Source organism: Coccidioides immitis, assembly GCF_000149335.2.
Source record: "Coccidioides immitis RS genomic scaffold supercont3.1, whole genome shotgun sequence".
In the NCBI taxonomy this organism is placed as follows: Eukaryota; Fungi; Ascomycota; class Eurotiomycetes; order Onygenales; family Onygenaceae; genus Coccidioides; species Coccidioides immitis.
The window spans coordinates 6,700,586-6,723,926 of record NW_004504310.1 but is presented as its reverse complement, the minus strand read 5'-3'; the positions used below and the strand labels follow the sequence as shown (position 1 = coordinate 6,723,926).

Genomic DNA, 23,341 nt, shown 5'->3' with positions numbered 1-23,341 from the left:
TCAACAATATTATAAATGCTTAAATGCCATATGGAGAGTAAAATGCGTTGGCAATAAACTCTGTGCGAGAGGTTGCCTAGAAGACTTTCAAGGCTGATTACCCCGGCTCAGTCGCAATAGTGGCTATTTAACGAATATACACCACGTTGGCGCGGGAAACACTCTCTTTCCCGGAAATTATAACCGGACCATTTGAAACATAGGTTGATGGATGCAAAGTTCTTGCACTAGAAAACATGAACATGCAACCCGACCTGATTTCAGAAAAGAGGCAGGCGAAAAACAGACTCACGTGGGGACAACACAGCCCATAAAGGCGAAGAATGGTTCTTCACAGGGCACTGAGAATTCGGGTCAAAAAAATCGATTCTCTGTAGTTCTTTTTGCGTGCCCCTGTCGTTGTTTTCGCGGTAGGGTTTATTTTGTCAATCTGGCGGCTAATCGGAACACTTGTCTGCCACCACATCAAATCCACCCGAAACAGGGGCCTTAGTCACATCAACTTTGCACCAGCCACTGGTTTCTTTGGACATTCAACGAATGATGCCTATCTGACTCGATCTATAGTCGCAACACGGCCACATCGCCTTGTCAAACTGGTGTACCTTGACCTTCCCCAGGCTGCGAAGTCGACAATCGTCTTCAACGCCTGAAACTCGTCACTTTTTTCGGAATGATACCGAGTAGTTGCCTGAATAGTTGCCTGAATAGTTGCCTGAATAGTGGCTGTGGCGGAACAATTTCTAATAGCGCACTCATGATGCCATTCAAGTTGCCGTAAACGAAGAAAATATCCTGGTAAAACTTCAGTGGCATACACAGTAGGCACCCTTTGAGACAGTTCATATGATAAAAATTCTGGTAACGGTTGGATAATATGTGCTAGCGATAATCCTAGAACATAGCTCATGATGTAGCCAATCCCAATGGAGAAGAGACTGGAGCTCAAGGCATATTGGTGATGAGTTTGAGGCGTCACGGACAAGTCACGGACGGGTTGGTGCACCAAAGTGATAATTTAGAGATAAACTGCATCTCCGAAGCGCCTGAACAGAGAGCCCGAAGTTGACTTGCTGCTCTGACCTGTCCGGCTTTTGCGATGATAATGGGAGAGAGTAACTCCATTCCCCAGGTGTGAGGTCGTAGCAGGAAGATTTGAGGTTGAAATAGGCTCGGGCGACGGGGCCTTGGCGCAGGTTGTGGGGGTTCCTCGGGATGATCTCGTTAAGATGAAAAACAACTTCAACGGCAGAAGGCCGATCGGAGTGCTCATGTATCATTCACTTTCTTCACCCGTCAGTGCTTGCCACAGAGTGCATAATGTTTTGTTTCACTTTTACTCTACAATGACCCTAGAAAGTAAAGAACCTCTGCCGCGTCCGGCACCCTGGCGTCCCTTATTCCAGGCAAATTGCCCCAAAGGGATGCCGGCTGAATTCTCCTTGTCCACCGTTCATCTCGATCCCCTCACAAGGAAGGCATATCCACGGGTGCGGACGTGCATGTTTCGCAACTTTTGGGCAGACATGTTCCTTCACAGCTGCGCAATGGATGAGATGAAGAAGTGCCATAAGACTACCTCTTCCAAGGCTATAACGCAGCCTAATGACAGCTTTGCTACCGGAGCTGCCATTGATTACGAGAATGATGGCATTGAAGGACATGACAAGGACCCCTGCAATTTTGGCCGCAACCTAGATAAGGTTGTCAATGATGCGGTATTTGAGAGTGACATGTTCACATTCACCACCGACGTGAGGATGACCAAAGTCGGCGACCTCATGGACCCCAATGGTGGGCCCGGAGGATACGTTGAGGGCGTTTTCTGGTTTAAACAGTCTTCAACCCAATGGAGGGTGAAGGGCCAGGCGTTCATTATCGGTGGGAGCCAAGAGGATGAAACCGAGAAAATGGCTCGGGAGGAGATCAAGCGCGGTATGCGACTTCGCGAAGGCTACTCAGATGAAAGAGCGTCAAGCTGGAGTTGGGAAAAGGAGATTACGGCCCAGTTTGCGAATTTGAGCCCTTTGATGAGAGGTAGGTATCCGTCTAGAAACAATGCCCATTGCAGCTGTCTTCTTCCGCGTCCGGAATTTTGTCCAGTCTGGGAGCTGTCAGTGTTTATTATTGCATTGTACTTCCTTCAGTTATACTTGTACATCTCTGTGACTCTGAATTCTTTTGGCCGGAAGTCACCCCGCTCATCGCTGTACTCTATACCGGCGCTTTGTTCCCAAACATGGATGATTCCCAGTGTTCTGTGACAACTAGAGGAAAAAGAAACTTAATGACATATGAGCAAAAGGTACTTTCAAGAACCCGCCGCCAGGAACCCCCAAGGCCAATAATGTACAAAACCCGGATCTTAAGCAGGGCCAGAGGGTGTACGACCTTTACGACCCAGTAGCAAGAAGTAATTTCCGCGTCGTCGTCATTCGTCCGGAGGAAGTCGAGATGGTTGATCTCTCTAACCCTGAAGCTGCAAAAAGGACGAGGTGGTTATTGCTGAGCAGGGGCAATGGCCAGGGAATGGAGTGGAAAATGGAAGAGTTATGGCCATGAGGGGGTGTTTTTAGGGAGTCTATAAATGTAACGTGAGGCAAAGCATATCCCTCCCTAAGATCTTGCTACTGGCGGTTTTGATGATGGGATATCAATGTGTTTATCCATGGGGAGAGTTATCCCTGGCGCCATTGTATAATGATAGAGCTATGCATAAGCAACTTCCCATCATTTCTGGCATTGTGATCTCTGTAACAGCGTATTGTTAGTACTGATAGGGAGGGAAAAAAAAAAATTCAGGCGCCGGAAAGTTCCTCTTTTCAATGTGTTCCTCCTGCACATAGCAACAGCCATTCACGCACAGAGGATTACCTGCCGCGTAAACAAACCTCCCCAGGAACACTTGAACTGAAAAATCCGCTCTGCTCTCTTTTTCCAAAATCACTTCCCTCCTTCCAGCTCACTTTCTTCTTTACAACCCACCATCTCTTCAAGCGAAAGGTCTTAAACTCACCATCTCCTTGCTCCAGAGCTTCTCATCAGCCCTTTATCAGGCATTCAATTGACTGCCCTGAGAAAGAAGTTGTCGAGCTTCCATTCCTCAAGAGGATATCTCATTGCTGTCACAGCCACTTCTCTCTTCCTCCGTTTCCTTCTTCAATTTCTTTGACAAGCCCATTGTGCTTTGTCTCAAGCTCACTGCTTGACATCCGCCTTCTTGCATTCTCATTCCCCGTTCAGGTAAGCTTTGCAAGCTCTGCATTTCGCTTTCTGCAGAAAATATTCTTTGACTGAGGTTAATCCTGGGAGGTGAGACAGCACGAAACGCCTTTCACTCGTTGTTGACGAGGGCTTGTGGTACTTTCGTACCTCCTTTTTACCGCGTCTCTTCGCAGTTTTTCTGCTGCTGTTTTTCGTCAAGATCGTCAGTCTTTGCCGCAAGGTAGACTCCCCCCCCCCCCCCCGCGGCTTCATTTTTTCCCTTTATACCTGTTCCCTTTAAATAAAAGAGAAGAAAAAGAATAAAAGCCAAACAATGTGGGATTACAGTGACTCCGAAGCCGACGAGATGGTCAGTCGCTGCTCGTACTGCGGCAAATTCTGCTCCCGTGCAAAAATCAACGCGGCCAGCGGTCTTTGCTTGCCATGCAAAGCCAAGCTCCACCCTACTAGGCCTAAGCCAGAGGGTGATGCGCGGCAAGCAAAGGCCGACAAAATGGCCATCGATGAGGAAGACGACGACGCCGCCGCCTCCGACAGTGGGGAGTCGGTGGGCTCCAAGGCGGAAGGCAAGGAGGAGGTGCCCCTGGAGCTTGACTCCCGCTCGCAAGGGCTTGGTGAGTCGAGTGATTCAGAGGAGCCAAACCTCTGCGCCCGATGCTGGACGAGACCACCGACGAAAGTTCTTTATAACTCTCCCACCTGTGAAGAGTGCTACCAGGTGGCAAAGGAGATGAAGGTAAACAAGATGGATCCCCTTGACCCCATTTAAAACATAGAAGCTAACACCTTTCCAAAGGAGGGATCCCGCGGAACGAAGGTATGCCAAATTTCACAGGGGAGAAAATTTTCTTTTCCTTCAGGAAGAAAATCAAAGAGAGCCCTCAATGCTAACATAACAGCAGCGGCGATTCCAGCCACCGACACCTCTCGAGCCGGGCAAGAAACTGACGCGAGTCTGCGACTCGTGTCGACAGAAGCGGAAGAGGTGTCAGCACCGTCGCGTCGTAGACGCTGACGACCGTAAGTACACTCCGGAACATGGTTCCATTGGACATCAGCTTCAGATTATATAGAGACTAACGTGTCATGTCTCCAGCTGCTGTGGCTGACCGCCGACGCAAGCGGGTCCGGGTAGAGGCACCCATCCCAGAGGACGCAGAGTCGGAGGACCCGTCCTCAAGTTCGGAGGCCAACAAGCCGGGTATGTTAATATATTCAGCATTGGTTTTTGTTTTAGAAAAGAGAAAAAAAAAAAAAAAAAAAAAAAAAAAAAAAACTTTCCAAGGCCCATACTAATCAATACTGAATAGCCACCGTCTCCAAGACCTCCACTAAGGAGGCTGCGACCGAGCACTGCGGCTCTGCGGAGCAGAGCATGCAGTGGGCAATCAGACAGTCAGTCGAGACTGTCTACCGCAGGGAGATGGAGCGGTTGGTGGAGGTTGCTGAAGCCAAGATGGCAGAGGCGACTGCGGCCTACGACGCCGTCACACGGCATATGAACGGATGGCTCTACGAGCAATCGAAGGGCAAGCTGAGCGGTTCATAAGCCAGACAATCGAAAAACGGCGGATGCGGTGCCCACCTATCAAGTTAAGTCCGAGGAAGCACGAGCGCCGATATCCCAGATTGCCCAGGGAGCTTATGCGAACTGGATGCAATCTTTGGTGATTTGGCCTCTGCTGCCTCTTAATATTTCCTCCCCTATTTCCCCCCCCCCTTTTCTGGTCACGGAACGAGGTCCCTCCGCAGCTGAGTTTAGGGTCTGCACGGGTTGGGTCTGTTGGTCGGAGGTGTACTCCGGTGCACACTCCCCCCGGCCCAATAACAACAGGCTTGTTTAAGAGGCTCGCGGGGGGACGAGTGTTGTTCAGTGCGGTTGGGATTGTTTTCAGAGCCCCCAGATGACTGTTGTTTGGCGACGTTCAGGGACGGTCTTGGGCTGGTTTTTGGCCGGTTTCGATGTTTTTTTGGTTTTTTTTTTTTTTTTTTTAAACTGGTTTGGCGGCTTTTCAGGTTGGTTTTATTTGTCAGTACTCGGTACGGTGCCAGGACAGGTATCAGCGGCTCGGAGAAGGATCGACTGCACGGAGGAAACAAAGTATGATTGGCTGTGGCGGCTGTACTGGCCTTGTTTTACAGACGGGGGGAGTGGTCAACAAAGGGCGGAATTCTTGTTCGTTTTACGAGTTACCAGGTAAATCAGGAGGGTGGCATTTTGATGCATTGGGAAATCGCTGGATCCTTGCTCTAATTTATTACATGCTTATTACTACATATGTCCAAGGTCATGACCATTAATCGCTCGGTGCTTGTCTCAATCCCATTTCTCCACGCTTGTGCATGTGCTTCTGGGCTTCACCGCTTGGTCGTGCAGGATATGCCTGCAGAGAGCTCCCTTCGATGTTGTATCCCGACTGTAAGCTTGCCTCCTCCCCCCTCCCACGGCGCCCAGTGACAAGTCTCAACACGGTGAAGAAGGGCTTAGCAGTAGCAGCAGCGCTGGACGAGCAGCGCGGCGCCGGCAAGCTCGTGACAGGACGGGCTGTAATACCGTACGCGAAACGGCTGCGTAACGGCGTGTAACTTTTCGCTGCACGCTATCGGGGAAGGCATTTTAGCGCACCACGTGACGCAGCCTGGGTAACTTTCCGTTCGTATTTGTTCAAGTGGGCCAATCCGCCCGCTACGTTTCCTGCGTCTCGTCCGCCTTCTAAATGTTCTCTCCCGTCCGTCAATTGCCATCTCGACCCTTGCTTGCCTCTCGGGCTCAGGCAGACAGACATATCATCTCCTCAGCAGAACAAAGACCCTCCTCTTCTACTCTCCTCTCCTCTTCCTCCCCCCCACAAGTTTCGTTGCTCTCTCTCTCTCGAATGGAAATGCTCGCTTCACATCTATAGCTTTTTTTTCGAGTTTTGTCTTGGAATTGTTTTTGTCCCCATTTGATTAGTCCCTCTTAACTCTTAACTACTACCTGCTCTCCACACCACTCCGAAACTCAACCCTCCCCACCAACCAACTCGCCTCCCAACGGCCAAAAAATTGATGACTTAACGAGACACACGACACAAAATCAGAATACCGCCGCCTGTTGGGCAAGAGATACCCTTGTGTGGAACCCAGCCGTGATGAGTTCCCACAGCGCGGAGTCGCTCAATTGCTTTTCCTTGCTCTCGGACAAGATTCCCTCCTGGATCTCTCGAGTCTCCGAGCTCGCCGTCCACACCGCCGCAAAGCAGGAAGAATTCAAGTGCGACTACATCAAGTACTCAGTCACGGAGAAACGGCCGCGAAGACGGAAAGGCAGCTCCCTCCACACCCACAGGCCCGAGGATGAAGAAGAGTCGGGGTGCAAAGCCCGCGTGCCGTCCGATCCACACGATCCGTGCTTGGAGCCCCTTACCCGTATGAAGATATTAAAGCAGTCCGGCGGAGATGTTAATAATAATATTAATCGGAAGCGCCGCACGGGCGAAGACGCCAGCGGCCCCTCTGATCAAGAAACGGAGCGGGCGATCAGACCTCGCCATCAGTTCCTCATCCACTACGATTGTCATTCCCAGGCGGTCCTGGAGAAACTAGTACGCGAGATCGGTGGGGCGAGAAATCAAATACGGAAAAGCAGGATGAGCTACATGATGAAGTCCGGGTTTGGGCGGAAATCGGTGCAACCAGGCTTCTCGTCCGATGACGGAATGAAGCCCATTTTCAGAAGCACCAGGAGCTTTAACAAATCCGCAGGAAAGGAGTCACCGTTCGATGTTGCCGATATTCACTTGGAGTCTGCGCAGGCCTTGTGTGAGACGGCTGCGCACCAGTTCCTACGGAACGGCGATTGTTCGTTCGAGTTGAGTAGAACTAAAGAGAAACTCGACCTGGCTCTTGACGTGGCAAAGGTCGAGGTCGAGCGATCGTCGGAGGCGGTCAAGATTGAAGAAGCAGAGGCGGAGGCGGAAGCAATGGCCAAGGAGGGAGAAAATCAACGCGAAGCCGAACTGCTGCCAGCAGAGCAAAAGATTGAAAAGGACGGAAAGGGCGCGGATGGACCACCGACTGCTATAGAGGTTGATGATGCATCCGATAATTCTTCTATATCCATCGACATTACGGCATTCCGATCATCCAGGTTGAGAAGATGATTGAAGATAAAAATATCGTTTGGCATATTCTGAAAGTTTTACGGCCGGCAGAGTTTTTGATATATAAAAAACTTTCTTGATATCCCCGGATACATTTGCTCAGGCTTTTTTTTTTTTTTTTTTTTTTTACTTTTTCTTTTTTTTTGGCATATTGACCCATTCTCGCTCATTTCTTCACCCCGAAACTTTCGTTCCTTTTTATTTTGTTTGTTCCTTCATGTTGGCATATACAAACAGGGAGTGTCGGATCTTTCAACCGCACTTGGTCTCCTGCTGATGATAGCGTTGACTAAATTTTGGGCTTGCATGGCGTTCATGATATGATATTTTGGTCTAGCGACTTCCTGCTCATAATACAGTCTCTGTTGTGATTGCTATATTTATCCTGGGCTTTTGATTCCTGAGTACGGAGTATTCGCACCCAGTTTCATAATAAGAGACCGGTGAATCTACCACCTGAAAGGACCTCTTTTAGAGTTTACAATCTCATCCGGGCCTTATTTCACAGGCTTTGTATGAGACAATGGAAAACATGCGCATCTCATTTACATTTGTTTGGGACGATGAAGTGTCCGACAGGGCTTGGAGTGGATACAGTGTCAGACAAGGCACATTTTTTGCCCTCGCACAACAAAAATTGAGCCAACCACCCCCGCTCTACCCCCCTGGTCTTTTTAGTCTCAACGCTCAATGGACAGATATTGTTCACAACCGAAAAAGGAAAATGCAAGGGGGGAGCAGAGCTGGTCTTCGATGATCTAAGATTGACAATTTTTTGATCGCGAAAGATTTCTTCATCCATGTTTCACCTTTGCTGAAAGACGAGTGAGAATTGGGGTGTTCAACAGATCTTCTCGTAACCCTCCCCCTGGGAAGCAATCCAAAAGAAGCACGATGCCTGGAAGGGGGGAAAAAAAGAAAACAGTGAGACCATACGGAGTGCATACACTTTGATTTCCGCCAGCCACCCAAGAGAGCGAGACACGGCAAGCGCACATGGCGGGAATGTCTCCTAACCTCGTCCAAAGCACGAGCCACGCTATGAACAATGTGATTCGTGTGAGTTCATTGAAGTCCAAGAGTCCTTATTACGAAAGTATGTACTCCGTATGAATACTTCCCAACAACTTCCTCGAGCGTGCCCTTTTTTTTACCTTCGTTGCGAAGCTCACAAGAATTTCGCCTTGTTAGGGTAATTTGGAACACTTCCTTGGAAATACCACGATTATCCAAGATCTTATTTTATTTTATTTTTCTTTGCTGAGTTGTTGCTCTTTGTTGCTGTTCTTCCCCCCCTGACGTAACAAGGACAATGCTTGTTTTGGAACGGAATTTGAGAAACTCCCCTCGTTCCCAATCGCTTTTTTTATCCCCATTTGTTCGATTGCTATCAAGCATCCCGCGGCACGGTCGCTTGTTTTCGAATTGCACCTGTCAGAATTTTTTTTTTTTTTTTTTTTTTTTTTCTCTCGCGGCGTTTCTAGGCTAGATCAGATCAGATCCCCCAAGGACTCAAAAAGGAGGGTAACCCTGCCTTCTTTTAATATATTTTGATGATAAGTCGAATTTGCTGAGAAAATTCATGGAAGGATTTATACGACAGGAGGCAGGGGAAGCGAGAGTGAGGGCCTCCCCCTGATCTTCTCATCAATGTCGGCTTACCCGGAAAGCTGGATACCGCCGTGGGACGGAAACTCTTGTTCTCGCCTTTCGACGGCTAGGTTCTGAAATGGTGGACGATACCAAAATTATCACAGAGTACTCCGTACATTCGGTGACAAATCGAGATGTTTATCACGCTGAGTCGTTGCACCATTGCGCCGAAGATACTTTGTATACAACGAAAGTGAGAATACTTGAAATGGTAAGCCGGGGACGGTTGTGTGGACTCGCGACCGTTTTGCCGATCCTGTCCCCGCCTAGGCGCAGATCGGCTGATAATTACAGAGAGAACGCTCTCCAGGAGGGTACAAGACAATTTTTGACCTCCCAATTCGCAGTCGTTCGGAGAACATTCATATGTGAGTTATGTTAAGATTGGCGATTCATGACACCGGTTTTACAAGCGGGTTTACGGTTGCGAGCAGGGCCCGGGATGTGGGCCAAGACGGTGGAGAGGCAACCCCGGTCCACTTAGCGCACCCGTCGCGGAATCCGCTCCCCGCCTGCGGCTTATACCGTTTCTGGGCAAGGGTCAACGGAGCGCCAAGACACGGAAAGACGGGGCTGTACGGAGCACGGAGTATCATTACATACACACCTCGTACTAGCAGGTAGTATGGATGTCCTGCTGCTGCGAGAGGGACAACCTGTGTGGGATCGCACGCAGCAGGCAGCGGTAATTTCAATTTCGGTTTCAAGTTCGACGCCCGCGAACTGGTGGCCTTGTCCACATGTTGTACATGTCGCCCGGATCCTTCCGAGGAGCTTCGCAGAAAAAGCAAAGAAGAGAATGGGTAAAAATAAAAAAAAATTAAAAATTAAAAATTAAGAGAAAAAACGAAAAAAAAAAGAAAAATAAATGAAAACCAAATTTGAGATGCGACTCATCAAGTCGATATGGGTCATCAGATCTTCTCCCCTTTGGATGTCCAGGAGTACCTTTACGGGGTAAATATTGCAGTTTGCTCCCTGGGGTGGGCATAACGTGTGCGAATGAGAAAGCCCAGCTGCTCAGGCTCGCGGGGGAGTTGAAACTTGAGAGCGTTTTACGGAGTCCTCCGTCCGGACAACGGAGAAATGGGGCCGGCCAGAGGATGCGATGTCGTGCAGGATCTGGAGCAATCAAAATTCGGGAGAGGAATGGGGACGAACAAGGCCAGGCCCTCTTTGGCCTCAAGATTTTGATTCGGATGCCAACTGATGATCTGCAGCCAACGAAAAGGCTTTTCGACTTCGGCCTTCTCTGTCATTCTGTGGAGGCGGTTTTGGTCCACTCACTACTATGATCGGTTGGCGGGGGGCCCGATGGAGGCTGCCCTTGATTGGCACTGAGGCACCAGTCGGCTGTCATGTGACTCCTGAGCACTGTCCCATCTTTTGCGAGGAAAAGAGAGAGGTAACATTGTGTGATCGGGTCAATCTTCCTTTCTTTCTTTCTTTTTTGTTTCAAAATTAGATCGGGAGCTGTTTGTATCTTGGGAAATCAGGCAATCTGGGACTTGGGGCTTAAGGCGAGATCGAACTCTTTCTTGACCTCCTGAACCTGGTTCCCAGACTTTAATAGTTCATGGCAGATCATCTAGCCATTGGGCGGATGGGCGTGGTCCGGGAGGGATGCCACAGGAGCTTTGACGATGCGAGTCGCCATGCTTCTCTCGATGTTGTCTCTTGAGTCAACGAAGAGGCTCGGGCGCCCGATTGGCCGCAGGTGCATGATCTTGGAAAATTGTCTGCCCAGCGGCATCTTATTGACTCTGAAATCCTCTTCGGAGGCGCCAAGCTTTCTAGAAGGAAGATCCGAACGCCGTCCGGTTGAATGCATGGCGTGCTTCTTCTCGGCTACTCGAAATTCTCCCAAGGGCCGTGTGGGCTGTTCTTTTTCCTCGGAAGACCGTCTCCTACATCCGCTGCATCGTGACTGCGGACTTCATCGACATGATACATACTTGGCTGAAGGCTCCCCCCTTCTCCCCCGCCACCTGCTGACGAGGAGTGACCTGTGTGCGAAGCGTGTTTAGAGCACGCCTCGTTGGGCTTTTTGGGAGAAATTAGGTTGGCATTAAGCATTGGGCCGGTGGAATTTGAATTTGCCCACGCCCACTCAAGATTCAGCGCGAGACAGATCACTTTTGCGGGGAAAAAGACACTTCCGCCTTTAGACGGTCTGGCCGCCGGCGCCCGGGCTTTCTGCAACGTGACTGGGTGCTATATTACTGAACTGTATTGTAATCAAACGTGTACGTATGGTGGTTGTGTAATTAATACACCATACAGCTTAAATACATAGTACGTACATCGATACAGGGTACATGACAACCCGCCTTCTCGCCCCCTGGAGCAGCGACCTGCGCCAGCTCTGCCAACTTCAGCTTCTGCAATCTCAGCTGCAGAGGGCTGGATGCAAGACGGCTGTAAGGGTCATCTGCCCATCGTCTTGCTCTCCGACGCTTCCTCCTCCGCCAGAAAGCGAATTTTCCCGCGATGAATTCGATGACGCCAGATGCAACCGCCAAGCGACGAGCACTGCAGATATTCACATCCATCCAGACCTCGCAAGCTCCAGATCCAGGTAGCTCACAGCTCTCCCCTCCCTACCGCGACAAAGGAGCTCCGCAACCATTCATTCTTTCAACGGAGAGCCAAGTCCGCAGCTGGTTCCATGGGCTCGAGAAAAAGCTGAATATGAGAGCTCAAGCCAATGGTAGCTCTCAGCAACCTTTTTGGCCGGACTGGGAATAGTTCCCGCTACACCGGTTATCGAAGCTCCTTTCATCAGTGGCGTCAGCTTTGAAAATGGATAACGTCAAGCTGTTGAAGATTTTGTCGTTTCCGGATACAATTGTCAACTGAGTCATTTTCTGCCCCTTGAATCGCTACCTGTGCGAAGTATTGCCTCCTGTCCGCGTACGGAGGAGGACATTGTGTTTCTGGCATAAACTTTTTCGGTATCTATACAGCCAACATCGGCACTTCCGTGCATCAGCATATGGCTTGTATAGTTTGGACTATTTACTTACGATGTAAAAGTACCCTATATGCGATGGCGATGGCAGACTTGTGCTAGTAGACAAGGAGTTACAGCCTTGAAATGCCAAACTCCGAATTTTGAATCTGCATTTCTCTTATGGACCTTTGGAGTACGCCTTCCCGAGAATTAAGCAAATGCATTTTGGTCTGCCATTATCCAGTTGTGTTTTCACCTGGTGGTCATCATGGCTGACGTTAGGGATCTAATTGTCTTCCAGCCTCGTTATATGCGTGTTCAAAAACCAATTCCGCTACGGAGTTCCTGTTTCATTTTTATTCTATATTCTCGTCCCGATGAAGCTCGTGATTCCAGCTTTGGGATCACCACATCCTCACTGTTCATTTGGTACAATCCTGTTAAAGGAATATGTTTTTCTTCAATGGCTGATAGAGTTACCCAGCCATTAGTTACCATTGATCCAATGGATGCTTCTTGCACTTCCAAGATAGTACGCTCTTTCGCATTGTGGCAGAAACTGTTCTCTTCTGGCCTTGCTCTTATTTCGCAAGCACGTTGCTCGGTTGTAGGCTACTCTTCTGTTCAAGTCTGAATATCATGGCCGTCCATCCTTGGTGGATGCTGCCTCTCATATCACCAATCTGCAGTACACTACAAGAAAGCAGAGCACGGAATTTTGGTGAAAAGCACTATTATCAAGTCATTGATAGTCAACATTTTGCTTCTATCTAAGCAGCACCTATATCTGAAATGCCATGTAATGTCTTCCGTCCCAACTGCAGAAAGCTTTTTTTGCTCCAACGCTCCTTACACACCTTCTCGCCGCATCCAATTCCTGTGCGTGCAGTTTCTCTCTCGGCTTTGCTATCTACATCTAGTATCCTAGACTTTCTACCCTCTCCTGACACATTCACAGCATTCTTGATGCCGACAGCATAAGAGCAGCTAGCCCTGATAGGGCATATCTGCCCAGGCGTCCCGCTCTTTTCCCGCCGGACGCCTTCCTCGTGGTCGGGGTGACTCGGTTGGTCGCTGGGCTGTTGGGTTCTTCGACTTGCGGAAGAGTCTGTCCTTCAGGGTCATTCATGTCCTGGTCCTGTTCAGGTTCATCTTCCTCCCGAGCAATCTCCAACAACTCATCCATGTTGTAGCATTCAAGATGTAACCTCACATCAAGATCACAGTCCATCCTCCTTCCCTTGGTATTCCCATTTACAATGAGCCAAGATGCTGGGAACAGCCACTTCCACCGTTGGCTCGACGAAGCTACTAGCAGCCCAAGCAACATGGACATCGGTGCCCTCGAGTATGAAGATAATGACGATACCAAGTCTGATTCGAGCTACAACTTCGACCAGAGCTCTGGATATGATGGTGATGATGACCACCACAGCACCTTCACTTTGACACATCCTGCCCGCCGAGTCCATGCGTGGAATTTTTGGTTGCCCCGCATAAGTAGTCATTTCATTTTCTTCCCCTTGGTAGGTCAAGTACGACCTCCGGCCAAAGGGAAGGCGATGTTGACGTTAATCACGCGTCAACAGGCCCGAGGGGCTGCTCTGATCGACCCTGTAGAATCTGAACTTGCCCAAGATATTGAGGAACAAGTAAGAGGTTCATCCGCTGTTGTTGTGCCGCAAATTGCCTCTTTGCTAACCCATATGCTTCGATAAGTAGGTCCAGCGCGCAATGACAGAAAGAGCAAATCCAGTGAACAATGCCAACTAGGACTTTGACGTCTTTGAGGTGCGCTGCCATGAAGCCTTGATCGTCTTTGCCTCCTGACTGACCTGTGCGATGTCAGGATCCCGATATTAGTAGCTCTCAATGTGAGAATGCCACTAAATATATCACAAAGGAAAATGAGCATGACGATCAATACCAGCCAGAAAACAACCACCCAGCAAACAGCTATGTTGCTGGCAAACACGGAGCCATCGCTCTTTTCCAATTTCCTCACCCACAAGGAGCCAACCAAGATACTGCGACAAACTCGCCAGGCGATAAGGGAGAAGGCCCAGGATCTCCTCTCCCCACCCGTTACCAAATAGCGTCAATCCTATCTATTCCCCATACAGCAACAAGCTTATCCTTTATCTTCTGTAGTTCAACGTTAGGTTGACCACAATATGGTGTCTTTGCCTGTCAAATCCAATGTAATCAGAGAGGATGTCAAGCCATGCATTAAAGTCAAGCTCATCAATGCATATGGATAAATAAGCATCATCATTAAGATTGCTGTTACAGAGATCTGTCAGGCTGCACAAGCTCATATTACTGTTCTGATTGACAGCAAAGATGCTTGCGCTCCACATCCATGGTAACCTTGCGCGCATCATGGAAATCAGCTTTGAAGTTCGCATGTGAAACATGTTGCTAGTCTTTGGATCGTTCGACATATCGATAAAGTGAGCAACTAGGTCATTAACAACGTCAGTAACCCTATGTAAGGTATTCATCAATTCCGCCTGTAGGCCATAGCGACGATTGCTTTCCTGAGCATCAACGTATTCCAATGCCGTTAACCTCGATGGCCATTTCTTCAACAATCTGACGTTATGAAGTCATCCTTAACGAGGCTTCAACTTCCCCTAACCTCGCGGAGACAGCGATGGAGACGGAGCTGTCCATAACCGGTGCCCTATGAACCACGTACGAATCCCCCTACCGGTCCTCTGTGGCATGGACGGTTCCACCCCGCGATCGCCCCAACTCCTCAAGGCCATTCACCATTTATCAGGATCGCAGCCTTCCACTAGCTCTAGTCCGCACAGGCCAATCTTTTCTGGGACTCACCAGCAAGTGATACAAGGAGAACGCCCCCTTCGACTTCGCTGATACCTCGATGTCTGACCCTTTTACGGTAAAAGACAACACGGTCACCGAAGCGGAGAACATAGTCATTCTCACCGCCAACAACACCCAAGCCTGGCGGGAACATGGCAATTCGAGCTCCCTTACTCGCACGGAGAGCGATGCATAACGACAGCAACAGCAAAGCGCAGGCGAAGAATAGAGAGCTTCGGGATGAGGACACGCTCGTATGGAGTCTTGGCTTTAAGGACGGACGCTTTCTTTTTAGCCTCCATGGCTTTCTCCCCCTTTATTTTGGGTTCTGCTCGGCGCTATGGCTCGGTAAGATGGAGTCTCTACGGAGTACTCCGTAGGCGGTCTGGTCTCTTGCGGAGATGGCGGGGACCTTTTTTTTTTTTAATGCCCTTTACTTTGCTTTAAATGAAAGCTTGATACCCTTGTTTTTGCTCCCGGCGCTTGGGATTATTATGGGACTCCATATTGCCCCTTTCTGCCCCTTAGTTAGAATAGATTCTTCTTCAAGGAATTGATCGAATTGAGATGCTTACCTTGCATTTCGCCTGGCTCTCACTCCATACCAACCAGGTCAACCCATTTCATGTTGAAAGTTGGATGGCCAGTAGTTGGTAGAGAGATTCTTTAAATACTGAGCGGAAAAGTGAGGCGAGGACGGATAGCGATCCCGTGATATCCAAGAAACGAAAGAGGCGAGCCTCACATTCATTATTACTTATTAAACCTCATAAATATTAACTTGACAGTACGTGAATTTTGCAGTCACAGTGTTTGTTTCTCTCTCGAGAAAAAAAAATTGGGGGTATCAGTGAACCAAAACCTGACATCCAAACACCATCTTCACAAAAAGGCCTCTGAGAGAATCAATCCTGGAGTGATATGTACATGCCGCCCACTCCCTTTTCCTTTTGCCTCATATTTATGAGAATTCCCGAAATTTAAGAACATTAACAGATAGAAATCCCGAGAAAAGCGTTCACTTTGGGTTTAGTAGTAAATTTTCTCTTTGTAGATTGGTGGGACACCTTTCTCTTCATTCCATGAAATCTTACCATTGTCATCAATGAAGGCATCTTCATCAGTGATTGGGATAACCCTCGATGAATGCGCCACTTCTTGTTTGCTGATGCCACCAGCATCCCGGGGAATCCAGAGTAGCGGTGGTGTCGACCCAATGGATGGATGGTAATAAGCATTTTTCTCAATTTCAGGTGGGTAAGTCGTATCGGCGAAATCGTGAGGAACCAGTTTACGCAGGGTCTGATAGTTGGCATATATTTGGGGCTGGAAAAACTTGACGATGGGGTTGACCTTCGGCATCGGTGGTTCGGCGGTGCCGTTCGACATTCCCTTTTCGGCGTCGCTTGGACCGGCTTCTTGATGACTAGGCTGAGGAGATAGAGGTCCGTCGTCCTCGGTTTCCAAGTTCTTCGGCAGATAGTTTAGCAAAGGCGTCACGGCCTGGATCAACGAATAGTGATATATGACTGTGAAGACACCAAAGATGATCATCAGGATCATTGGACCCAAGGCACGACGATCGGATGCAGTTCCAATAGCAAATAGACCAATGAGACAAACGATCAAGAGATAGCAACCAACGGTCGTATGTTGCAGTGCTCGAGGATAGACCATGCCTTTGGTATCGATGTTGGCGTTCGTCACATAAAGCATGTTGTATCTGTACGCGAGGTAGAAGAGGTACAGCCCGATAGTAGCGAAGCCCATCACCAGAGGTGCGATAGCGGAATACGTAATAGCTACAAATCGGTTAGCAAATATAGAACAGTAATGCGCCGTCAATAATTCCATACCAATAACGCAAAGGTTAGTAAGTACAGGGAACACGGTTCCCCAGCCCATACCAGCCAGGGTCGACCATCTCTTGTACATCTTTCGGGGGGTATTATCCAAGAGTGTTCCCAGGATCTTCGAGATAACAAGGCCTGCGATTTGCAAGAGAGCACCAGAACTGAATGTCAAGCCCTGCAGGATAAAATACGCAATGTAAAAATTAGAAGCCTTAGGAATGTTCTCGGCGAGCAAGGAAGCAGCTTCCTGTGGCTTTTGAATAATTTTAGTCACAGCACTGGATGCCGCTGAGGCAATGGTTGTGACCAAGAAGACCTGGACAACTTGGAAACCGAAATAGAAATTTTGGGTTCGCAACTCGACGGCTGCGGCGGTTGGCACGCCTCCGAGTCTTGCTAGGACTAAGAAAGGTCAGTTCACGATTCAATATGTCAGAGGGATAAGGCGATCACTTACGTCGGAGTACAATAGGCAGTAGAGCCATGAGAACAGCCAAAAGAATGGAAGGGAGAAGCGCTGTGATAACACCGAGAATTACCGGAGGGCAGTCCTTGATAAAGGCAAGGAACGGCACTTTGTTAGTGAGAAAGTTGATGTTGGAGATAGCACCGACGACGGCAACAGGAATTGCCCAGAAAATAATCAATGCGACAACAGCGGCGATAGTAGCAGCATTTCGAATGATAAGCTCCCACCATTTGATGCGCAAGTTTGACCAGATAATGTCCTCAGGGTTCAAACCAATGTAGCGTGGGGCCATGTGCAGCGGCTGATGATGCGCCACTATTAACGCAGATTAACATTGATTTCATGCGCGGCAAATGCAGAGGAATAAAAAGTAAAAAGGAGGGACATACGCATTTGATATGCAGCCTGTGCGTCATTTTGCGTGTAAAACTCAACGAAAACTGAGGAGATATGTTCGGCTTCACCGGCACGAAGCTTCTCCTGAAGAGATTCAATTTCAGGATTGAGACGCTCAATCTCTCCGCGAGCCCAATTGATGGTGTCAACCTTCTTGCCAATGATCGGCTTGAGTCTGTGAGTGGGTCTTTCAGAAGGCTTTATCCATTTAGCTGCAACTGAGCCCGATTCTCCGTCTGTTTCATCAGATCCAAAGGCGAGATTGGTTTGCTGTCCTTCTTCGTCGCTTTGTTGCCCTTTTGTGGCCTTAACGCGGGCAGCGGTTGCAAGTTTGATTAGTTTAGTCTCAGCACCCTCGAGCTTGAAGGCAGCGCCGTCGCGCTCTTCAACCTTTTCCAGAAGTTGGTCGATGTTCGGAACAAGCCAAACGTTCTTGACCTTGTCCTCTCCGTACATCTTCCTGATTCGGGCCTCGTCAAGATATTCATCGGGCACAGCCGTGAAAAGAACAGTCTTAGAAGAGATACGCCCAGAATAGAGAGGAGAGAAGAAGTAAGCTTGGCGTAGATTGATGAAGTAAATGTTTTCGCGGGTAACCATGAAGAAAACGAAAGCTATAAGGTTTGTCAGCTTATCGATCATCTCCACTACTTGGACCGGCATGACTTTTGTAAAACATACAAATGAAAATCCAGGCGATGAATGTATGGGCGTAGTATCGGCTTAGATTGCCCGTGACATTGCCAAAGGACAAAATATCCAACTGCACCTTCCCACCTCCGCCAGTTGCATTGACGGGGAAGAGGACGGGCCAGGTGATGAAGCAGCCAACAAGGCAGATGGTGGTGGCAATCTTTAGGTAGCGCAGAAGCAGATAAGCATCCATTGAGTGATGGCGGAGCACATAGGTATCTGGCAGCTTCAGCATGGACAGGATCCAGCCGAAAAAGCCAGGTTCGGGAGCGGGAGTGCGTTCCTGCTCACGCAGAGCGCCAATGTAGGTTCTGGGAGCATACTGCCTCCGTTCGCTGCGGCGCAGGATTACGAAGAGCAGGAGCATCGCACCTGAGATGACGAGGGTCGGAAGCAGGGTGGAGACAAGACCCGATGCCGAATTGGAGGCGTTCTGGGGGTCTTCATCGTCCTAGGCATTGGAACGAGATACGGTCAGCAAGAGTTCTGTACTCCGTATGGAGTACATGAACAGGAAGACAAAAAGGGGTATTCATGAGAGGCAATGAACATACCGCCCGTTTGGCGAACTGGACAAAGGTGTCCATGGTTGCTCAACAGCCAGCACACGCCTGTCAAAGAGAAAAAAGAAAAAAGTGATAGGGCCCTGATATAGGGTAAACAAGGAGGAGTTGGCCTCCTGTTACGAGCAAAATCACGGGCAGCAGAGAAAGGAAAAGAGAAAAGGAAACAAGAGAGGGAGTGACTGGGCAACAATAAAAAAGAGAAGCAAACGAGGGACAAGAAGACAAGCGCAGCGCCGCGTGCGAGGAGGTGATTGAAAGGAGCAAAAGGCCGGGCGATCGATATTAAGCGTGGTGTGTTGCGCTGGTGCCAGTCGCTGGCTCATGGGAAGCTTCCCCGCCAAGCAAGCCACGGATCCAGGTCCCGCCACACCTGCTTAGTAAGACAAGCCATGTCTGTTTTCGGCAGCGGGTGGGGCCATGTGGCTTGGCTGCGACATGCTGATTGACCGGATCATTGTTCTTCCGTCGATGCGATCCCCACCGCGAAATCACGGGGTCTGAGATCCGCGTCCCTATTGGCCGATCTTGCGGAGATTTGCTGGCTGGCTGAAGGAACCTTAATTCGATCGCCAAATTTCCTCGCATCACGTCGTGCCCTGATTTCTTGCTCTTGGGCGATCCTCGCACGCCGCCCACACGCAGCTCACGCAGGGCCCCAGTAGGGAGTGTTTGCTACGCAGCTTTCATATGTATATTCACCACATCGACCTCGACAGTACGGAGTACTCCGTAGAAGAATACGTAACCATCCCCCGCAAGGGCTCCGTCCGGAGTACCCCTGACACTGGGAAATGCACGCTTTGACAACGAACCAGGGAATGACAATTCAACATTCGTTGCTCCAATCCAGTTCTTTGCCACATCCTCCACCCATGCAAGCAGGGACCTTCACTCGTTCGTTAGCGTGGCCGCTAAAAGGCTATGTATGGGCTCGCAGCGATCAACCAGGCGCGCGGGGAAGTAGACACCGCTTCCATCCATATTCGTCACCGCTATGATAGAAGTTACCTGCTAAGTAATGAAGAGACTTGGCCTGGATTTCCTTTGGCCCCCTTGGGAAAATCAATCAAAAATCCTGAGAGTGTGAATTTGTGATTTCAATGGACACCTAGAAGTTTGTGCGTTTGAGCAATGCTGTCATGTTGATATTGACGTTGATATCTCATTGGAAATGCTTGATATAAACTTCAATTATCAATTTAAACAACAAAGTGCGAGCGTTCCGGATTCTCTCATAGGCCATTGGCCCTTTCTATAATCCATGGCCCCTGATAATCGGTATATAATCTCCAGGACCAAGCAATAATCAAACTAGTTAGGTGAAACACATGCCCCTCAAACATTCAATCTCAAGGCATATCGTCAACATTTTATCAAGGTTGTTGAATCAGCTTTTCCTTTTCACCAGTGACACCTGATGCCTTGGCTATGCTCTCCAAATAAGCTCTTCAACAGTAACGCATTGAAGAATGAACATAATACCCGTCAGGAGCAAGAGAGCATGTGACGAACCCAGGGCCTGTGGCCGAGTGGTACTGCAATCTACCAAGCCAACGCCTGAAGAACCCCCAATAAACGAGAGCAGAAGGTTCACGAAACCCGGGTTCCCGCGCGGCGAAAGGACGTACCACTGGGTTTGGGCTCACCGGGAACCTTTTTGCCATTCCAGTCTACCTTGTTAGTTTTGATTGGTTGTGCTTCTACCTTTTGTTGAAAAAGTTTCTACAGAATCTAGAGATTTCGCCATTGTTTTTATTTTGTCTCCATCACCTCTCCCTGGTGTTGGTTTTATGATCTTATTATGTCGAAAGCTGGAGGAAATTGATATCGGCCAGTCATCCAATTACCATATAGGGTTAAGGGAATGTTACAACAATAATTTCACGCCTTCCCGGGAAATGCCTATATGATACCAGGCATGTCTACAATAACCTCTTTTTCTCTTTCTTTAGCGTTGCACTCATGCGTCTATGGCTCGTTATAGAAAACCATAGCGATATTAGGTGACGATAAGCCTTGCCCGGTTGCTGGACAGGCCACGCTCTTTCTCGCTCTATACCGCGCTATTAAGCTTGGATACGGGCCTTCTAGGACAATAACCGGACGTATGGCTTTATGGAATTAATGACATTTCTGCCTATATGGTTGACTGTACGCGGATGTTTATGATATGGAAGGTAATCCAGTTCACACATCTACGAGGTATGTATCCGCAGTACATACAGAGGAGATTTCTATACTGCAATCAAAAAGGCTATTCAGATTCACTAAGAACGCTGGAGAAAATGAAAATGAAGCCAAAAGAAAAGAAATCAACAAATACTCAAGCATTAGGAGGAAAATTACTCTGTCGCAATGCTACATTATAGTTGCGCCTCGAGACCGAAAGGAACATCGAGTTTCCACATAGCAGGAGACAGGCGGACGCGACTCGAAATATAACTATGCATGAGGCTCACTCGTGGCAGTCGACAACCAACTGCGAATTGACATGCTGCCATAGGGCTACTTCAAATTTATCCAGGGATATCTCAAGATCCGGCGGCCTCAGCATCAAAAATCGGAGTAAAAGTTCACTGAACTGATACTTCAGCTGCGCCGGCAGCCTTTGAACGATTCCCATTATGTCCCCCACAACCCAGGCACGCCGCGGGTCTTTCAAGTCCACGTTTGAAGGATCCTCAAGAAGCATCCATAAAAGCGACTCTGTAGATGCCCAGCGGTCGAGATTGTGCTGGCTAATCTTCAGCAACAGTTCCTCAAGAAAGAGGTTACACTTGTGCGGCGAGAGACGATAGTCAAGTATGGACGAGGTGATATATATCAGTGACGCGACACGACAGAGATCGTGCACTGCGCCGCAATTGACGACCCATTTTCGTTCTTCCTTCGGCACAGGACTCGGATGCGGCCCCGAGGAGAGTAGCAGATGAAGAGGCGTGGAGAACTGGAATGCGGTCCTTCTGAGAGGGGCCTGGTAAATAAAGTGATAATCTTGGGCCGCAGATTGCGCAATGCGTAGAAAGGATGATAACTGAGAAGCTTCTACAGCGTCCCGGACCACGCCGCACGGAGACATGGTATAACGCACATAATGAACAAATACGTTTTGGAAAGGATAATCTGCCGCACGAGGCCTTAACCGCACCATCGCTTGATTCATATGTTCCGCGGCCCTTTCTTTGCTCCCGTATCTCTCCTCTTGGAGCGATAACGCAGCAAAGGCCATGACGATATTCTCGTCATACGGGTCGCTTGCGGCTTGGATATATCGCAGAAGAGAGCGTTCTGCCGTTGACGTATATTGGATAGACTGGGGCGTCTCTTTTAATCCCGAAGCGTGAGCTCGAAATCTGGCACAGTAAGTAAGAATTGTCACATAAAAGGTCATCGGACTGAGCATCGCTTGTCGAAAAGCAGCGATTTTCATGTGGTTGTTTTGGCCAGACCAGTACGCAAGTTTCGTCGTCCAGCAATCTGCCAGCTGTTGAGACTCATCCGTGAGCTCCATGGGTAGAGTACCAAAGGGATCCAATCTTGACGTTCTCAAGCTTATTTGGTTGCAAAGCGAGCAATACGTCTGATTAAGGGCTGGATATATCTCTGTCGCAGGTTCTTTATTCGTGCTAGACATGTCGTCATTCTACTATATCGCCTTAGCAGTTGACACCCTAACCCGGAGGTTTTTATATTGGAATCACTTGAGACATACCAGGACGGGGGCAATTCGGCTCAAAGAAACTACATTCGAGTCTGCAGCGACCTGCGATGTCTCACTTCTCCTCCAAGGCAGGCTTCGAGGTCGACCAACTCCTTGCCCGTTCACGGCCTGAGAAAGTAATCTTCTCTGCTCCCTCTTTTTCTCTTGAATGTGATGTTTCATCACATGTGCACGTTTCCCTTTGCTAGACGATTTAGCGTCGACAAAGAAAAAAGTGCGTTGGGAAGGCAGAGAAGAAATTCTCTCGTGTGGCAGCGCCGCATCCGACACTGGCCGAGCGGGAGCTATCCGCCGCTTCGCCCATGAAGGGCCTTCTCCTGCTCCTGCGATGGTACTGTCAGCTGTAGCTCGAAGGGTGCGGTTCGCTGAAAATGAACTGATTACCTGACATGGTGGTAAGGATCTACTCGGAAAGAGGATGGACAAGGGGAGAGAAATAGCTACGGTGAGATTATAATCCTGATCTTTCTTCGATGAACGATCAGATCGAAGCTATAAATATAGTATAGATATCAACGTCTTTGTGAACTGTCGAGCCATGTGTCAAGCAGTCTCGGGATTTGCTGAAAAATTTTATCGTTTGCGAGAAATCCCGAGTCGATGGAAAGGATGTATCGAAGGCAGGGTCAAGAGTATGATGACTCTGCGGAGAACTAATGCTTTCAGCAGGCTCTCGCATGCAGAGTTAAAAGTCCGATTGACCCGCTTCACTCCAACAGCATACTTCAATATTACCAGAGCTTTCGATGTGAATCTCGGTTTGCGATCTTGGCGAACCTCAGGTGTCCCATTATAAGATCGCACATCGAAAGGTCCTATGCCCAAGAACAGACAAGTA

The 23,341-nt window shown here is 48.9% G+C and overlaps 10 protein-coding genes across 10 annotated transcripts; 5 read left to right on the top strand and 5 right to left on the bottom strand.

Annotated features, from left to right (window-relative positions):
• Positions 1 to 32: 32 nt before the first annotated feature.
• On the bottom strand, positions 33 to 1,092 carry CIMG_00682 (uncharacterized protein). Its single transcript, XM_001246910.2, has 3 exons — positions 716 to 1,092; positions 293 to 691; positions 33 to 227 (listed from the first exon to the last, which is right to left on the bottom strand). Exons 1-2 carry the CDS (start codon positions 908 to 910, stop codon positions 548 to 550), a joined length of 339 nt encoding a protein of 112 aa, XP_001246911.2. The 5' UTR covers positions 911 to 1,092; the 3' UTR covers positions 33 to 227; positions 293 to 547.
• A 165-nt stretch (positions 1,093 to 1,257) lies between these two features.
• Positions 1,258 to 2,562, top strand: CIMG_00683 (uncharacterized protein; the record flags this gene model as incomplete). Its single annotated transcript, XM_001246911.2, has 2 exons — positions 1,258 to 2,037; positions 2,306 to 2,562. The coding sequence occupies exons 1-2, from the start codon at positions 1,347 to 1,349 to the stop codon at positions 2,560 to 2,562; spliced, it is 948 nt and encodes a 315-aa protein (XP_001246912.1). The 5' UTR covers positions 1,258 to 1,346.
• Positions 2,563 to 3,538: 976 nt separating this feature from the next.
• Positions 3,539 to 4,774, top strand: CIMG_00684 (uncharacterized protein; the record flags this gene model as incomplete). The annotated part of the gene is made up of 5 exons (XM_001246912.2): positions 3,539 to 3,961; positions 4,022 to 4,042; positions 4,128 to 4,245; positions 4,322 to 4,426; positions 4,536 to 4,774. 5 exons carry the CDS (start codon positions 3,539 to 3,541, stop codon positions 4,772 to 4,774), a joined length of 906 nt encoding a protein of 301 aa, XP_001246913.2.
• A 748-nt stretch (positions 4,775 to 5,522) lies between these two features.
• CIMG_10605 (uncharacterized protein) lies at positions 5,523 to 5,970 on the bottom strand (the record flags this gene model as incomplete). Its single annotated transcript, XM_012358831.1, has 2 exons — positions 5,523 to 5,793; positions 5,852 to 5,970. 2 exons carry the CDS (start codon positions 5,968 to 5,970, stop codon positions 5,523 to 5,525), a joined length of 390 nt encoding a protein of 129 aa, XP_012214254.1.
• A 28-nt stretch (positions 5,971 to 5,998) lies between these two features.
• On the top strand, positions 5,999 to 7,459 carry CIMG_00685 (uncharacterized protein). Its single transcript, XM_001246913.2, has one exon. The coding sequence runs from the start codon at positions 6,357 to 6,359 to the stop codon at positions 7,365 to 7,367; it is 1,011 nt and encodes a 336-aa protein (XP_001246914.1). The 5' UTR covers positions 5,999 to 6,356; the 3' UTR covers positions 7,368 to 7,459.
• A 1,637-nt stretch (positions 7,460 to 9,096) lies between these two features.
• On the top strand, positions 9,097 to 10,315 carry CIMG_00686 (uncharacterized protein; the record flags this gene model as incomplete). The annotated part of the gene is made up of 5 exons (XM_001246914.2): positions 9,097 to 9,231; positions 9,315 to 9,388; positions 9,455 to 9,595; positions 9,704 to 9,823; positions 9,991 to 10,315. 5 exons carry the CDS (start codon positions 9,097 to 9,099, stop codon positions 10,313 to 10,315), a joined length of 795 nt encoding a protein of 264 aa, XP_001246915.2.
• Positions 10,316 to 10,868: 553 nt separating this feature from the next.
• On the bottom strand, positions 10,869 to 11,572 carry CIMG_00687 (uncharacterized protein; the record flags this gene model as incomplete). Its single annotated transcript, XM_001246915.1, has 2 exons — positions 10,869 to 11,234; positions 11,324 to 11,572. The coding sequence occupies 2 exons, from the start codon at positions 11,570 to 11,572 to the stop codon at positions 10,869 to 10,871; spliced, it is 615 nt and encodes a 204-aa protein (XP_001246916.1).
• Positions 11,573 to 13,232: 1,660 nt separating this feature from the next.
• CIMG_00688 (uncharacterized protein) lies at positions 13,233 to 13,746 on the top strand (the record flags this gene model as incomplete). Its single annotated transcript, XM_001246916.2, has 2 exons — positions 13,233 to 13,625; positions 13,696 to 13,746. 2 exons carry the CDS (start codon positions 13,233 to 13,235, stop codon positions 13,744 to 13,746), a joined length of 444 nt encoding a protein of 147 aa, XP_001246917.2.
• A 1,774-nt stretch (positions 13,747 to 15,520) lies between these two features.
• CIMG_00689 (uncharacterized protein) lies at positions 15,521 to 18,893 on the bottom strand. Its single transcript, XM_001246917.2, has 6 exons — positions 18,771 to 18,893; positions 18,205 to 18,667; positions 17,517 to 18,137; positions 17,116 to 17,442; positions 16,662 to 17,060; positions 15,521 to 16,607 (listed from the first exon to the last, which is right to left on the bottom strand). Exons 1-6 carry the CDS (start codon positions 18,801 to 18,803, stop codon positions 15,835 to 15,837), a joined length of 2,616 nt encoding a protein of 871 aa, XP_001246918.1. The 5' UTR covers positions 18,804 to 18,893; the 3' UTR covers positions 15,521 to 15,834.
• A 2,129-nt stretch (positions 18,894 to 21,022) lies between these two features.
• On the bottom strand, positions 21,023 to 22,894 carry CIMG_00690 (uncharacterized protein; the record flags this gene model as incomplete). Its single annotated transcript, XM_001246918.2, has 3 exons — positions 21,023 to 22,425; positions 22,495 to 22,826; positions 22,888 to 22,894. The coding sequence occupies 3 exons, from the start codon at positions 22,892 to 22,894 to the stop codon at positions 21,238 to 21,240; spliced, it is 1,527 nt and encodes a 508-aa protein (XP_001246919.2). The 3' UTR covers positions 21,023 to 21,237.
• Between the last annotated feature and the right edge of the window lie 447 nt (positions 22,895 to 23,341).